Source organism: Anser cygnoides, chromosome 25, assembly GCF_040182565.1.
Source record: "Anser cygnoides isolate HZ-2024a breed goose chromosome 25, Taihu_goose_T2T_genome, whole genome shotgun sequence".
Classification (NCBI taxonomy): Eukaryota; Metazoa; Chordata; class Aves; order Anseriformes; family Anatidae; genus Anser; species Anser cygnoides.
In genome coordinates, this window is record NC_089897.1 from 6,843,117 (window position 1) to 6,855,225 (window position 12,109).

The window sequence follows — 12,109 nt, forward strand, 5'->3', positions numbered from 1 at the left end:
ATCTCCTCATGAAGTTGGAAAACAGCTCCTGCTTGAAGAAAATGGCCAGAATTTGTACTGCATATTGCCAAGGCGGCTCTGAGCTTGTCTCAGCTTCCTGGTGGGCAGCGGTGAGCCTAAACAGATCAGGATACAATGGTTTTCATTTGAAACAGGGCCTTTTCTTGTTTGTTTATACTTCAGTTCTTGATGGATTTGATAGACTGTATTGGGATCAGGACAAATCAAGCAAAGCATTCAGGCCGTAGGTTATCACAGTCCTGCTGATGATTTAAAATGTGACTTCGGTCCCAACAGAGATGGGAACAAATAATCAGCACCCCTGGAAAAGACAATATTGTCTGGAATTGCATACACGTTAAGTGCTTCCTGTCCTATATTTTGTAGGAACGGCTAAGAAAAGGTCTTGTCTCAGAAGATGGCTGGTATAAGTGAAAGAATTGCTTGTCTAAGACATAGAGTATGAAATAAAGCAGAAGTCATAGATTTTGTTCATGGGGTGCACGAGAAACTTGTGGCACAACCAGTCAGTCAAGTAAGATGAGCTGGGACTTTGCTCTGCATCTCCAGCTGAGATGATTTCCAAAGCATCCAGAAATTCTCTCTGGAAGAACACTTCTTGATGTGCATAATTTTAAGACATGCTGGGTTACAATTAGGAAATTCTCCATAACTCAGGGAGTTTTAGCCCCATTTCCCAGATATTCCCCAAGAATATCAGTTGATTTTCCTCCCCAGCAAGCAGAGGTGCAGCCAACAGGGCAAACCTGGGATGCTGTTACAGTCTTGATCTGTAATAATACCCAGTCTCTTTTCTCAGACTGACAAGAGTCTTCACTTTCTGAATTATTCTTGTTACTCATTTACCGGTTTGCCCCAAACTGCCTTATTGTTCAACTATTCCATTTAAGATCAATAAAAGCTATGTCCTGGTTGTTTGCTCTGCCACAAGGATTAGACCTGTCCCCAACCTTTTTTAGACATATCAAGGTCTTGAGATTCACATCTGAAACCAAAGATAACCTTTAGGGTGCAGAGGTTACCTTCTTCAAGAGGTCTCTTGATCCCCTGGCTGTTTAAATCACAGGGTCAAATTAGTTGGGTTCATGGTAGAAATATGAGTAAAGGTTGGGTATGCTGAGCTAAAGTTAGAACTACAGCCTCTTTAAACTGAGGTATTGAATGCAAGCAGGGCATCTCCCCAGTTGTTTTTAGCTGGAAAGTGATTCACGCCCAGAGGCTTTAGAGGTGTTCTGAAAAACAAAACAAAACCCCATACTTTATCTCTGAAATGCCTTCATTCTGCCTAGATTCACTCAAAGAAAAATAGCCAAACATGCCAGGAATTTGGCAGCTCAGGGTATTTAGCAAACTCTTCCTCCAATCTGCCTAGCAGAGCAGCTCTATCAGAGGGGTTGCTGTCCAAAAAGTCTACAGGCAAGTTTTGCTAGCAAATGATTTCAATTCCTGAAGAGGAGAAGTATTAACAGAGGAATGTGACATGGAAACTCACAAGTGCACTTCTTGATGTGCTTGCATTAAGGAGCCTCAAAAGTTTCTTCTCTCCTCACATTGCTCTTACTCATCCCCTGCACAGATTCTTCTAGGGCTGCTTAAATCAGCCTCTGCTCCAACATGGAACAAAAGTCGGAGTCCTTTGATAAGATGGGAAATAGCTTCTAGTAACAGATTGTTACAGATAATTATAAGGTAGAAAAACTTCCCTAATTAGCCAAGAAAAGCCTCTCTTTTAAGCATCCATCTGTACCATGATTCTGAATCTCGCATGGAACAGGCAACAACTAATGCAGCTACACAATACAAGGAGTTTTATACCTAGCATAGAACAAGAATCTGCATCAAGGGAAGGGGATCTTTCGGGCAACGGAAGAAGTGCTTTTCAAAGGTAAACTTCACCAGCGCTTCTTCAGCTCCAGGCCCTTAGCACGTGATAACTTTAATCAACGCGGGACAGCACCTGCTGCTTTACTGTAAGTTACTTTTTCTCAGAATGCAGCCCCATGCCAGGATGGGCAACAACTTTTCCACAGAAACTAGTACCAGCTGGGACCAGTCTCATCATGACTGGCTACCTATAGCTGCTCAGGGAAGGAGGGAAAAAAAAAAAAGGAAACAAGGTTACTGTTTTAATGCCATTCACTTTTATTTATGGAAATACCAAATAACTCGTAGCTAAGCTGGAATTCCTGTGATGCTGAGGATGGTAAAAATGGCTGGAATACTCAGCAATGAGAACAGTTGGGGATTCACTGCTAAGGAAACGTCAGGTCCAGCAGACTCTAATCTGAGCATCCACAATTCACAGCTCTGGATTGCGACACGGAGGCTAAAGGTGCAAGAAGGCAGCGTCTCCATCCAACCTTGCAGCGTCTCTAGACTCCCAACACTCCTGAGTGTGTGGAAACCAGCCAGCACACACAAAGGGAGCTGAAAAACCCAAGCTCACATGTATGATTCTTCATTTATTTTAAAGTGCTTTACAATAGCTGCACTGTGATTTTGTGAAGTCTTCTGTTACTAAGAGTCTATTTTTCAGTTCCTTACATAGAAAACAGATTGGACTCTGGGTTCCAGAGGCCTGCCACCATGTCTTAGTAGCACATTTACAGTGGTCCGATACAATTTGCCTTATGCAGGAGAAAAGCCAATATAGAACTATTTCAGAAGACTGAGTTAAGCAATGTAAACGCCTAACAAAGAGCATGATCTGGACACAGCAGGAACTTTATAGCTGATTTCAGTCATAGGACATGAAGTGAATAAATCTTCTCTCACCTTTTGTTGCTCTTAGGAAGCATCTTTTTCAAGGACAAAGTCAACAAAAAAGTTATGATGGATCACAAAGACAAAACTAAAGCAAGAAGCACGACAACAGACTAGTGAAGTCATTAAAATTGGGCTCTGGAACAAGCCTGTAGTATGTCTCAAAGCCTGCCTCACCCCTTACTGGTGTGATAGTGGACATACATAACACAGCTGCTCATGCTGCATTACGGAATCAATGACCTGAGTAAATCTAAACCCTGTAAAGAAAGCAGATAGCACCGATAAGCCTTCTGAAAGGCAGTTATGTGATCCCGCCCCCAGCTCACTACCACAAAAGAAACAACCAAAGAATTCACAAAGTTTATTCTTTAAAAAAGTTATTTAAGAAGCAAAATAATTTACTCCAAACCAACAGAGATGCATTACTGAAAGCAGATAATTACACAAAGTAACAACAAATTAGCCCTTGGATTAAAAAAAAAAAAAAAGTCCACCTCCCAACAGTATCCAGCCATCCCGGAGGCTGCACACAGTCACTTAGGGTTGCAGGGTAATGAAGGACTAAGTACAGGATTAGAACGCGATACAAACCTTCTTTAATCTCCCTCCCCCCACAGGCTTGAAATTGCTTGAAATCCAGTTCTTTCTACATCACTTAACTGTGCTAAAAAACGTGTCTACTTCAGCATCATGGTTACCATCCGAAGTGTTTCTGATGTCAATGAAAACAAAATCTGAACAATGCTTTTTGAACAAGACCATGGAGTAGGGCACTAACATTAACCAGCCACGGTGTTACACTATCTTGTTAAATGGCTGTTCTCGGTCAACAGTAACAAACATTTTTACAATTAGTTGCACTGGTAATTTTTGAACAAGAACATTACACATTTTTTAAAATATTTTACCTCAAGGCTGTTTATGGCCTGTTCTTATTAGGATAATGAAGTTAGCTTAGTACTAACAGTGTAGTGCTGTTAGTTCAAAATAAGAACATTTGGACTGAATCTAGAAAACCATTTCTAGGGAACCGTCTCGTGCAAAAACTTGTGTGCTTACCTTGTAAATTATTTTTCCAAAAGTTTTTTAGGGTTTGGTCCTTCCACAGTGCTCTACGAGTTGCCACCAAAATCACAGTAACATTTGGCTGACCATCCACAAGCTGCTGTTAAATATTTTTTTAAAAGCCAGTTGCATTTTATACCTGAAAATCACAGCTAGCAAAGCCCTGATTAAAGAACTGCATCACACTCAAGTTGTTCCCGGCAAACACACCGCTTTCCCAAGTCCAACTTAACACCATCAACAGATGTTAATTGGGCAAGCTGTAAAATGGGTATTACCATATACCCTGGAAAGTTCTAAGAAATCTTAACACCTCAACTGAAAGGGCACATAGAACAGAACAAAGAAGGGCCAGAGTTGTGCTCCAGCATGAGATAGTGTGGGTTTCCCTTCTGGTCTGCTCATGCCCTGTCACAGATCGCAGCTCAGCATGAACATGCAGGGACTCAGGACACAAAACTTTTTTTCTGTTGGCACTGAAACCTCTCTGATAGCAAATCATCTGCTTACATGTTCCTCAAACATCACAAGGGTTGCATGGGAGTGGGACAGAACACAGCTCCATAAAGAAGTGTCTCTAGCAGTAGGTTGTGCTAGACATAAGAACCTTACATTGAATGTTTGCATTCATCTATCTGGCGAAACTAAAAGGCAAGGGTAGCACTTGACATTGCCTCGTCCCAGAACTTCAGAAAGGGTTTCAGCTGTTCTGTTTAAAAGTACCGACTCCCAGACCCAAACCCATAAGAAGATGGCTCCTCAGACTTGACTTTTGCCCTAACGCATCATGTGATGCATATCCATTATGTACTGCCAGGGACCTTCACTGACTGCAATAACTCATATATATGTGTATATATACACGGCTGGAAACCAAGTACAGTCATTTACTTCGTGCTCATAACTGGTACAAAACCTGATCTTGTAAAACCACTTAATAGATTTGAACCAAAAATATCATAGATTGGAGTACCACCCATGTAAGTTAGCTCTACAGCATCCTGAAAGCTGATGCATGATCCCTCTGGTTCCAACAGTAAAATACTTGCTGACCAAGTACTTGCTTTACAGGCCTCCTTCCCTTTTAAAATTTTATACAGCCCAAGAGAAAGAGAACACCTAAGAGAAAGTAGATTCAGTTGCCAGCTCCCATATGATTTTGAGAATTCACAAATTCTGAAGTTCCAGCTAGTACACTTTTAATGACATGTAGAACATGCCAAACAATGTAGAAAGTTATGATGAATCCATATCAAAAGGAATGTTTAATTTTCACACCTGACCACACAGCCTTCAAACACCAACTGCCAGCTGCAAAACACTTCCTGTGGCCATGGGCAGCAGGCAGCCATGCTCTGAACTATGCAGTCAAGCCTGCCAGAGAAGCAGCTCCAAATTTTTCCAAGTAGTCCAAAAGCATAATGGACCTACAATAAACTCGCCATTCAACATAGCACAAACTCCGCATTGCTGTCTTTCCAAAATGCTGAATCCATGCAACCAGATGTGTATCCCCAAAGCTATCTTTTTCTGTAATTTTATTAAGTGGGCAAACAGTACGTCACACAACTCCAGGGACAGTGAGCTCCTGCTTCAGGGCTCAAAGAACGCTTTCACAAACAACTTTTCTTGCACCAAGAAAAAAAAACACCAAAAGAACACCAAAAACAACAACAAAACTGCTTGGTGATTACAGGTAGCTCACAATGATCATGATTCTGTCACGTTTAACTTGCAAGCATAATATCACCTTCAAATGAACTCAAGTCACAGCCAGCGTTATCCATAATGCTACCCTCTACTGAGTATGTCACTGGAAAATCATGTAAAATTAATGTATTTTAAATTCTCATCAGTGTCACATCCGTCAAGAATAAAATAAATTGCTAAAATACTTATCTGGAGTATCAAGGATAAAGAAAATATGATACAGATTGATCCTCTGCATTCCAAGAAGAAAATTAAGAATGTAATTAGTGGATGAAGAAGTATTGAAAGGAAGTTTTTTCTCTATTTACTGATTTCTGATTTCAATTTGGAATTTTCAACTTCAAATGAAGATGTAGGAATCTGACACCAACAAACTGAAATTAAGCCTCTTGCAGTTATCTACACTCACACTAGTTCTGCAGACTGAATACTCCCTCTGTAGGCTGGGGACTCATTACTCTTCCATCAGACAGTAACTGGGTATTCAGCTTTGCTATGAGAAATGTTGCCTGATCACACACAACAGAACCCAGTATCAGTAGCACAAGAACTAAGGAAGGACATGGTACTCCAATGAACGCTAGTAGGCTTTACAACAGGGACCACATTTGTACGTCCCATTTACATAAAGTGACAATGTTGTGTTCTAGGAAGAACTCACCCAGCTTATGCAGCAATTCTGTGGTACTTTGAGGCTGTTACAAAAAACCCAGAATTCCCATCGGTATATCATACACCTTCTGCGTACACATCACTGAATCCCTTCCTCATTTTGCAAGGATGCTGCAATCAGAAGTTAGCTCAGCTTTCTTGTTATAGCTCATTGCTTTCTCCCTTCAGCCTGGACATCCGTGACAACCACTGCACCAATTACAGTCAACTTCAAATCCCAGACTCCTTCCACGACACGGAGGCTCTCCACCTACATTTTACAGAGCCATTTTGAAGAGACTACATTTATGGTCCAGTGGTAAGAAAATAATTCAGAATAAAATAATTTGCAAGTTACAGACAGAGCTGAGTAACAACTGCCCAAACTAACCTCCAGTTATTAGATTAACTATCTGTCCGTAAATATTGGCAGTTAATGTTAAAGTGAACAGCTGACTAATTTGGTCCAACCTGGAAAAGGAAGATCCAAACGCTCTAGAAAACCAATATAGAATACGCACAGTTCCACCTAAAAAGAGGTGGATTGATCCATTCTGATGGATCAAAAATGGATGCAGTATGTTCCCCTCCCTAGTTCAAGAGTTTTACAAGCACCTGCTGAATCTTTCAGCTTACAAATTCCTGTTTTAGTAATCTACCATGCAAACAGATCCTCCACACAAGACTTGCCTACTTAAGACAACAAGCTCCCAAGATATTCCAGTCCTTGTGACTTTCCTCAGCCCAAGGGAACAGGTTACAACTCCAGATCTTCTCAGCAAACAGGCACTTAAATTAGCAAAGGTATCTCCTTTTTATTACAGAAAAATAAAAGATCAGTTGACCAGTTAAGTGGTACTCCTGGTACAATGCAGATGTTGCAAATATGCTGTGTGGGTGCACAGACAGCAGATACCAATCTGGTAAGTGACAGGAGCTTTAAAGGTGGCAAAACCATTTCTGCCACTCCTCTGACAACACTGCAAATCTGTATCCGATACAAAGGGAACAAACACTACTTCTAGCTTTTACTCTAGAGGTAAAGTGAGATCTTTTTCACAGCATTTAGTCTCTGTAATTCACTTTTCTTGTGACTGGTTTTCTTCTTGAACAAGCCCAGGCAACACAGTGAGAAAAGAATCCCAGTACACCAAGAGATGTGACTGCTCTGTTAGCTGAGCAAGGAGGTAGACACCAGAGATGTTTTCTTCAGATGGAGCACAGAAAAGGACCCTGTGCTAATTAACTGGTACCAAGATTCTGGTCACTGGCACCAAAATACTGCAGGGCATCAGCATGAGACGCAATACAGTAGCATCGAGACTCGTCCAGCAGCTACATCTGAACCATGTACTCCTGGCATCTGGAACAGAAAGGCACCTCTAATTAGCCACTTTACAAATTTGTGGTAGATGCGCAGTGCAACAATGCAGTACAAGTCCTGGACTGGTCTCCCTGTTTTTACAGTGATGAGCGACATCTTTTAGGCAACCATTGTAAAGAATCTCACTCAGCTGGGGCACTCCTACATCTCATTACTTGCATTACATATTGCAGAGGAACATAGCTCAAGATAAATTCTGCAGAAATCAATCAATCAGCAGCAAACGGTGACTACAGAATTGCACGTTCCCCTTTCTAGTTCAGGTGTTACTTGTGCACAAGACAGAAATTATGCATTCTCCAAATAGTCATAGAAAAACAACAAATGTTTCCCAAAGGAAGGAGACTGACAAGTGTGATATAGAAAAATCACACTATTATCATTTCAGTGGAAATCTACAGGCTGCAGCCAAAAGGTTGTTACGAAAAGAATTTTCCTTAAGTTTTGCTATCTATTGACCAAAAAAAAAAAAAAAAGTAATTAACTGTAGGATCAAAATCTCTGGGTATCAATGGGCTGTATAATAAGGGAAAAAAAAAACCTATAGCAGCTATTATTTCTAAGCTGTGCTTATCAACAACTGAAAGACATACAGACAAGAAGCCTTAAGAAGAACTTAAAGTACAGCTCACCTTATCACATCACAATGCAGGACAATCCCATGCAGCCTTGATTCCCATCTTCACTGCTGTTGAGCTTTTTCATCCGGTATTGCCGGATCTCTCTCACCAGCGTGTAAAAAGCGTCTTCAACACCCTGAAATGCAAACGATCCAGGTAAAGTACTTTTTTCTTGAATCTTTTGAGATCACTGTTCTTTCCACCACAGGATCCCTTGACATATTTGAAACACATACTTCTACAGGAATAGTAGTTGCCAGCTTATCCCACAGTTCATTAGAGAAGGGAACCAGTTACCTAAAACGCTTCAGTTGCATTCTTAACTCTTCCTCTGAGGCAAACACCCAAAGTAACAGCCGTTAAAAGAAACAAGGCAAATTGTAACCATAGAGAGGTCCCATGCATGCAACAAGCTACTTCTTGCCTAATCACCCCCATTTTAAAATTCTTAGAATTTCTGGCTACTATTTAATGGAGAAAGAGCTGCAGATTCAATGTAACTCCGAAGAAATGCATTAAACCAACGCGGGAGATTCTTTCTGTAAAATAACCTTATAATTGGCCTTCATTAAGATGAGAAAACCAGACAGCCCTGGGATGACTACCTGAACAATCTAAGCACTTCTCAGCTAGAGCAGATGAGCTCTCTTCTCATTAACATCACCCACTGAGATAAAAACAGAACTCTTTCAAAGTAAGAGTCAGTAATGAAACCAAAAACTGAAATTTGCAAATTACACAGAATCACAGAATCATCTAGGTTGGAAGATACCTCCAAGATCACCGAGTCCAACCTCTGACTAACACTAACAAGCCCTCCACTAAACCGTATCACTAAGCTCTACATCTGAACATCTTTTGAAGACCTCCAGGGATGGTGACTCCACCACCTCCCTGGGCAGCCCATTCCAATGCCTAACAACCCTTTCGGTAAAGAAGTTCTTCCTAACATCCAACCTAAACCTCCCCTGGTGCAACTTTCGCCCATTCCCCCTCGTCCTGTCACCACGCACGTGGGAGAACAGACCAACCCCCACCTCTTTACAGCCTCCTTTAAGGTACCTATAGAGAGCGATAAGGTCGCCCCTGAGCCTCTTTTTCTCCAGGCTGAACAAGCCCAGCTCCCTCAGCCGCTCCTCGTAAGACTTGTTCTCCAGACCCCTCACCAGCTTGGTCGCCCTTCTCTGGACTCGCTCGAGCACGTCCATGTCCTTCTTGTAGCGAGGGGCCCAAAACTGAACACAGTACTCGAGGTGCGGCCTCACCAGAGCCGAGTACAGGGGGACAATCACTTCCCTAGACCTGCTGGCCACACTGCTTCTTATACAGGCCAGGATGCTGTTGGCCTTCTTGGCCACCTGGGCACACTGCTGGCTCATACTCAGCCGACTATCAACCAGTACTCCCAGGTCCTTCTCGGCCAGGCAGCTTTCCAGTCACTCATCTCCCAGCCTGTAGCTCTGCTTGGGGTTGTTGCGCCCCAGGTGCAGGACCCGGCACTTGGCCTTGTTGAACTTCATACAGTTCCTCAGCTGGACCTCAGCCCATCGGTCCAGCCTATCCAGAATCAAATTGATTTTAAGGTACATACTTCCGTAGATAAAAGTACAAGTGAAAGAGTTAGACCATTCTTCAGTTAGCGTACAAGTAGAAGTCTGACCAAGAATAGAAGCATCTTACCTGTCTTGTTTTAGCAGATGTCTCTATAAAGGGGATTCCATAGCTTTTTGCTAATTCTTGGGCCTGTTTTGTGTCTACTGTTCTTGTGGGCAAATCACACTTATTCCCAACCAGAACCATTGGCACATCATCTGAATCTTTCACTCTCTTGATTTGCTCTCTTAGAAAATAAAATAAAATAAAATTATGAACAATTTTCTACACATAAATGGTGTTATACTTCAGTATCCAAACAATGTTGTGCTACAACAATATATACTGAAACTAGATAGGATGTCAGGGGTTCTAACCTACAGCAGTACTTTTAACAACTTCCTATAATCCATCCTCTAGTCCTTGTATAATTCTGCTCTAATGTGCTTTTGCCTTCTTACCCATTTCTTCTTACCCAGAACATTTTGTATGTTCTGAACGTCAGCTGATTAAACACAACCAAGATAGCTGCCCCACTCATTGACTAATAATATATAGACTAAAAATATACAGAATGCAAATAAGCTTAAAATAAACTTTCTGAAAGAAGGCAGAATTAGTATTTTTCTATTGTTTAGTCTTTACTAGGTCTAATGACAAAAATACTCGAAGCCTTTTCCAATCTTTTCTCCTTGTGGCAGAGACCCAGATCATACCTGTAAAGGTTAATATCAGCAAATGATTTACTGTTGTTAATGGCAAACACGCAGAGGAATCCTTCCCCAGTTCTCATGTACTGATCACGCATAGCACTATATTCTTCCTGTCCTGCAGTATCCAGAATATCTAACAAGCATGTCTCTCCATCAATAACAACCTGCTTTCTGTATGAGTCCTGCAGAAAACACAAGCGAATTATAGATTATAAAACCACATAGCACTACCACTTTCCATACCAGACAGCATTAGGAGCAAAAATAAATTAAAAAAAAATAATATGCATATAATTCAGAAGAGCTTTTTTATTTATACACATACACACAGTGGAAAAACACCAGTATATATGACGCACAGCACGTTATCTTAATCTTCCCACCTTTCTAACAAAAAAGAAAAGTCATATTCTCCCTAAGAAATTCCTTATTTTGAGCACAGAAGAAAAGAGTGGTAATACTCTCGATACAACATTGCGGTCAGCATCTACGATCCATGTAGGTCAGTGGTGACTTTTTCATTGCCACTGTTGGCTGCCTACGTTCTGCTTTACAAAGCGATAAATAGAAGAGACAAAGGGCTATTCCAGGATTCCTCACCACGTGCACACTGATCTCACATTTTGATCTCACATTTGGCTTTTTAAGCAAAACGTCCACAGCAGCGTCTAGGCTCCTTATTCCTTACGTACGTACATTGTTTGACCAAGGACAAACGGATGCGGATTTCATACCACCTGTTCAAAACTCTCAAAGGTTCGTTTTTTTTAATATCATTCTTGAATGGCGTTCAGATACTATGTCACAAAAATCGCCAGTCTTGTTAAAGTGGATACATTTAAAGCATACATACACCAAGAACTACAGCGAAGGTTTGAAGGGGGGGGGGGGGGGGGGGGGGGGGGGGGGGGGGGGGGAGAAGGAAGAACCGGATTTCCACCCGCTCTCCGATACAAAGAAGTCTCACACAAATTCGCAGGACGTGACCCGCCCCTGGTTTCCCTCTCACTTTTGTTTTTTGGTTTGGAATCGCGCTTCTCACCGGCTTGCTTAATTGCATTTTCTCCAGCCAAGCGCCTTCCGTTTGCCCCCAAACCTTCCCCCCGCCCCCCCGCCGCCCCTCCCTAGCGGCTGCACCCCCCACGCAGCCGCCCCCAGACCCCCCCCGGTCCCCTCCCTTCCCAGCACCCGCGCGGCTCCCCGCGCTTCGCCCCCCCCCCCCTCCCCTCACCTCGATGGTGGGGTCGTACTCGTCCACGAAGTGGTTCTGGATGAGCTGGATGGTCAGCGCGCTCTTGCCGACGCCGCCGGCTCCCACCACCACCAGCTTGTACTCGGTCATCGCCCTCCCGGCGGCCGCGCGGGGAGCGGCGCAGCGCAGCGCAGCCGTCCCCGCCCCGCCCGCCCGCCGCCCCAGGCCCCACGGCGGCCGCGGAGCACCCCCCCCCCCCCCCCTCCGCGAGGCTTCCGCCTTCCGGCCCCGCCGCGCCGTCAGCAGCCGGCGCCGGAAGAGCGGCCGCTGCCCCCCCCCTCCCCCCCGCCACGTGACCCCGCGGGCAGTCCGGGGGGGGGGGGAGGCGCGGCGC

At 43.2% G+C, this 12,109-nt stretch overlaps 1 protein-coding gene across 1 annotated transcript; it reads right to left on the minus strand.

The window, feature by feature from the left end:
- Positions 1–7,008: 7,008 nt before the first annotated feature.
- Positions 7,009–11,960, minus strand: NRAS (NRAS proto-oncogene, GTPase). Its single transcript, XM_066983201.1, has 5 exons — positions 11,755–11,960; positions 10,527–10,705; positions 9,898–10,057; positions 8,230–8,353; positions 7,009–7,576 (listed from the first exon to the last, which is right to left on the minus strand). Exons 1-4 carry the CDS (start codon positions 11,863–11,865, stop codon positions 8,234–8,236), a joined length of 570 nt encoding a protein of 189 aa, XP_066839302.1. The 5' UTR covers positions 11,866–11,960; the 3' UTR covers positions 7,009–7,576; positions 8,230–8,233.
- Positions 11,961–12,109: the final 149 nt, after the last annotated feature.

Bases quoted from the DNA above. Each gene is read 5' to 3' on its own strand.
- NRAS (XM_066983201.1), bottom strand. From the start codon at position 11,865: ATGACCGAGTACAAGCTGGTGGTGGTGGGAGCCGGCGGCGTCGGCAAG. The intron at 10,058-10,526 runs GTATGATCTGGG...TTATTTTCTAAG, and splicing joins GCTGATATTAACCTTTACAG to AGAGCAAATCAAGAGAGTGA. The intron at 8,354-9,897 runs GTAAGATGCTTC...TTTGCATTTCAG, and splicing joins CATCTGCTAAAACAAGACAG to GGTGTTGAAGACGCTTTTTA.